The 3628-nt window shown below is 50.2% G+C and overlaps 1 protein-coding gene across 3 annotated transcripts; it reads left to right on the forward strand.

Annotated features, from left to right (window-relative positions):
- The first annotated feature begins 136 nt into the window (after positions 1-136).
- Positions 137-3207, forward strand: Tmem86b (transmembrane protein 86B). Of its 3 annotated transcripts, XM_060367134.1 has the most exons (4): positions 137-1022; positions 1167-1192; positions 1446-1692; positions 2536-3207. In XM_060367134.1, the coding sequence occupies exons 2-4, from the start codon at positions 1172-1174 to the stop codon at positions 2916-2918; spliced, it is 651 nt and encodes a 216-aa protein (XP_060223117.1). In that variant the 5' UTR covers positions 137-1022; positions 1167-1171; the 3' UTR covers positions 2919-3207. The 3 variants fall into 3 exon arrangements, with proteins under 3 accessions (XP_060223117.1, XP_021512977.2, XP_021512978.2); XM_021657302.2 differs by lacking the exon at positions 1167-1192; XM_021657303.2 differs by lacking the exon at positions 137-1022 and having other exon boundaries at positions 1150-1192.
- The last annotated feature ends 421 nt before the right edge of the window (positions 3208-3628 follow it).

Consider the following 3628-nt stretch of genomic DNA (forward strand, 5'->3'; position numbering starts at 1 on the left):
TCCCGGTGTCAGACCTGGAGTTCTGGTACTCAGAGTTGGATGAACCTACTCTACATGGCCTAGCGAGAGCTACATTTTCTTGAGATCACACTCGCAAGTGTTTGTGGGGTGGGGGTTAGGGGAATGCTTATGCACCAGGAAGAATATCAGAAAAAGGGCACTGGTCTCTTTGAGTTAGCACTTTGGAACCCTCTCATCCTGAAATGTAGATCAGAGTAGGAACTATACTCAGTTAGCTAAGAGGTCCCTAGACCTTGGAGCTGGGCTTTCTGCCATTAAGGGGATAGTAGGCACACCAGACATGGTGGTGCACTCAGGAGGCAGAGTCAGAGGCAGGTGGTTCTCTGTGAGTTCAAGGCCAGCCTGGTGTACAAAGTTCCAGGACAGCCAGGCTACAGAGAGAAACCCTGTCTTGAATAAACAAAGTGGGGAGGGATTAGGAGACAAGGAGCTGCCTTGGGAATGAACACAGGAGGAAGCATCCCCTATTACGGAACCTAGTGGTAAGCTGGGCACTTAAACCCAGTAGGTCCCTGTCTTCTCACGGGAAGGTTGCACAACAGTGAGTGATCATCCTTCCAGGAAATGTCTTTGAATGACATCAAGCACAAGGCAGGATTTACTCAAATAGTGCTGTGGCAGAACTCTTCTGGAGGCCTTCCAGCTTTCAGGGTTGGTTGTGGGGTGGGTACCTCTCTGTGGAACCCTGCATTTTCCCTTCTGATTGGCTGGGCAGAAGACAGTGGGAGGTCCTTTGAGGTGGGGTTCACTTTTACTGCCTATAAGAGGAGGTGACCAGGTTTCTAGGTGCTGGGGGGGGCTGAAAAGGGTGTTCTAATGGACACCTTATCAGCAAGTGCCAGGCAAGAACAGGCCTTGAGTTAGTCCTGTTATTAGCCCCAGAGTCCACAGGACACTTGGGTTAATGTGTAACCACAGAGCTTCCCCTCTGCCCTCTGAAGCCACTCAGTATGGATGCTAGAAAAGAGGGGCTGCCTCTGAAGACATTCTTCCCAGACCAAGTGAGAACCCCTGAGGTGGGGATGGGGTCAGCCTTGGGAATGTGGGCAGCCGTGGGGCCTGTGATTCTCTATGCTTGGTGAGTTGGTTGGGATCCCCTGTCCTTCCAGAAGGCTGACTTCTAAGGTACGATTTTGTCGTTACAGGAGACATGAATGAAAAGGTTACCAAGGTAGCTAATGATCCTATTCTCTGAAGTCCAACTTGGACACACCTTGGGTCCTGGCATGAGGGTGGTGTGGGGGACAGATGTTAAAATAGGTTCTTACTATATATCCTAGACTGGATTGAACTGAACATTCTCCTGTTTCTATCTTCTAAGTACTGGAATTATAGGCATTTCCCAGCGTGCCTTGTTGTGATGTGACCCCTACCCCAGGACTGGGCTGAGTGTGGGACACTGAAGCAGCTTTCCTCTCCTGAAGCACCCACAGGTCCGCAGGTGGCTGGTCCCCTTCATCCTTGCCTGCTCCCTCTACTTCCTCCTCTGGATTCCTGAGGACCAGCCGTCCTGGGTCAGTGCCCTGGTCAAGTGCCAGCCCATTCTTTGCCTGCTTGTGTTCCTGTGGGCTGTGGGCCCTGGTGGGAGCTACACCTGGCTTCTCCAGGGAGCGCTTGTGTGTTCTGCTGTGGGAGATGCCTGCCTCATCTGGCCTGAAGCTTTCCTTTATGGTGAGCAGGGAACCCCATGACAATACATCTAGGGCTCTTGTGCAATTGAATCAGTGCACAGATACAACTCTGGATTATAAGGAACTTTCCCTAGAGCCCCCTGGCTGAACCAGGCCAGGTTCAGCAGGAGGCAGTCATGAGAGGTAGGTAGCTCACAGCTCAGCCAGGGCCTTGAGGTCAGGCTGTTTGTTTGGAGGGGGGATGTGTAGAAACTGTAGCATAGCTGAGGAGGGTGAGGGTGAGGGTCATTTTTGAGATGCTCCGTCTAGGCTGGTCTGAATGGCCTCAAACTCACGGTCTTCCTGCCTTACCTTTCTCAAGTGCTAGTATTGCAGGAATATACAGAAATTTCTCAACCACACCTGTTACTGAATGTTTTCAAAGATGTATATGCATGTGGGGAGAGTGGCCATTCTGGGCATGGAGATACTGTATAGAAAGGTTCTGGGGTGATTTTTGCCCAAATGGGCCAGTCTGTCTGGTAGAATGGTTCGTAAAACAAGGGTGTAGAGCTTCTCAGAACACAATTTAGAGTGTTAGATGGACACTTGAGCAGAGTAAGCACATGACACTATGGATTTTAAGGTCATTCCCATTGCTCTTAGGACCAATTGAACATCCAAGGATGAAAAGAAATTGGAAAACCACCAAGAAAAGGGGTGCTATAATCTCAGCAGGACATGGTGATGGTGCCATGGCTGTGGGGTGGAGCTGGTACTTTGGGGACATTGTTCTTTCAGGTCTGGTGGAGGTCAAGACAACAGTGAGAAGTAGGAGGCCAACTCTCGCCTCGCTGGGCACCTACCCCCTACCTCAATAGGTTCCCATCCTTCTCTCCCTCAGGCATGGCTGCCTTCTCTGCTGCCCATTTATTCTACCTCTGGGCTTTTGGCCTGTCTCCCCTGAAGCCTGGATTGCTGCTGTTTACCACCCTGGCCTCTCTCATATATGACATCTTCCTTCTACCACACCTTGAACTGAACATGGCCCTGCCTGTGTTGGCCTATGGGCTGATCCTGAACTCCATGCTGTGGCGTAGCCTTGTCTGGGGTGGGAGTGTTGGCTGGGGTGCTGTGCTCTTTACTGTTTCCGATGGGGTATTGGCCTGGAACACTTTCGTCCACTCCTTGCCTTTTGCCCGCATAGTGATCATGAGCACCTACTATGCAGCCCAGCTCCTTTTCACCCTGTCAGCCATCAGGCACCCAGGGCTCAAAACCCACTAATGCAGGACCCAGTATCCCCTCCCATAAAGACAGCTTTTCCACAGTAACCCAGCCTGGGAATGTGCTTGCAGATTCGAAGCCATCTTGAAACATCTGTATACTGTGGGCAGAATTCAGATCTACTACTGAGATCCAAGTTGCTTTCCCTGGCTTCTTGATTGTGGATTCCAGTCCCCTCAACCCAACCCTCCCCATGTCTGCTTTCTTTTCCCAGTCACCTCCTATCCACCTACCCTTTCACACTGCTCCAAATCTGATTCAAGCTGCATAAGTAAAAGGAGTGTTGGAACATCAGTGTCACCATTATTTGGAAGTAATGTATAGGGATGACAGCAGTTCATAACAGCAAGATTGAGTATGAGTGAGTGAATGTGAGTAGATAACACGTGTGTACAGATGTACATACTTGTGTGCTCCTACTGAGTTGGGAAGGGGATATCTCTTCTGACCTCAGTGGGAGCACACAAGTATGTATGCTCTCTCTCCACCTATTTGAGACAGGATCTCTCGCTGAACCTGGGGCTTGCAGTTTCTCAGCTAGGCCACAGGCCAACAAGGCCCAGTAGTGCTGTCTCTGCCCTCCTCAGAGCTGGGGTTCTATGGCTTCTGTGCTGGGATTTAAACTCTGGTCCCCACAGTTGCACAGGAAATACTCTTTTTTTAAGTGTGTGTGTACATGATTATGTGCACTTGTGTTTATCTGTTTGTAT

This window comes from Meriones unguiculatus, chromosome 14 (assembly GCF_030254825.1).
Source record: "Meriones unguiculatus strain TT.TT164.6M chromosome 14, Bangor_MerUng_6.1, whole genome shotgun sequence".
Classification (NCBI taxonomy): domain Eukaryota; kingdom Metazoa; phylum Chordata; class Mammalia; order Rodentia; family Muridae; genus Meriones; species Meriones unguiculatus.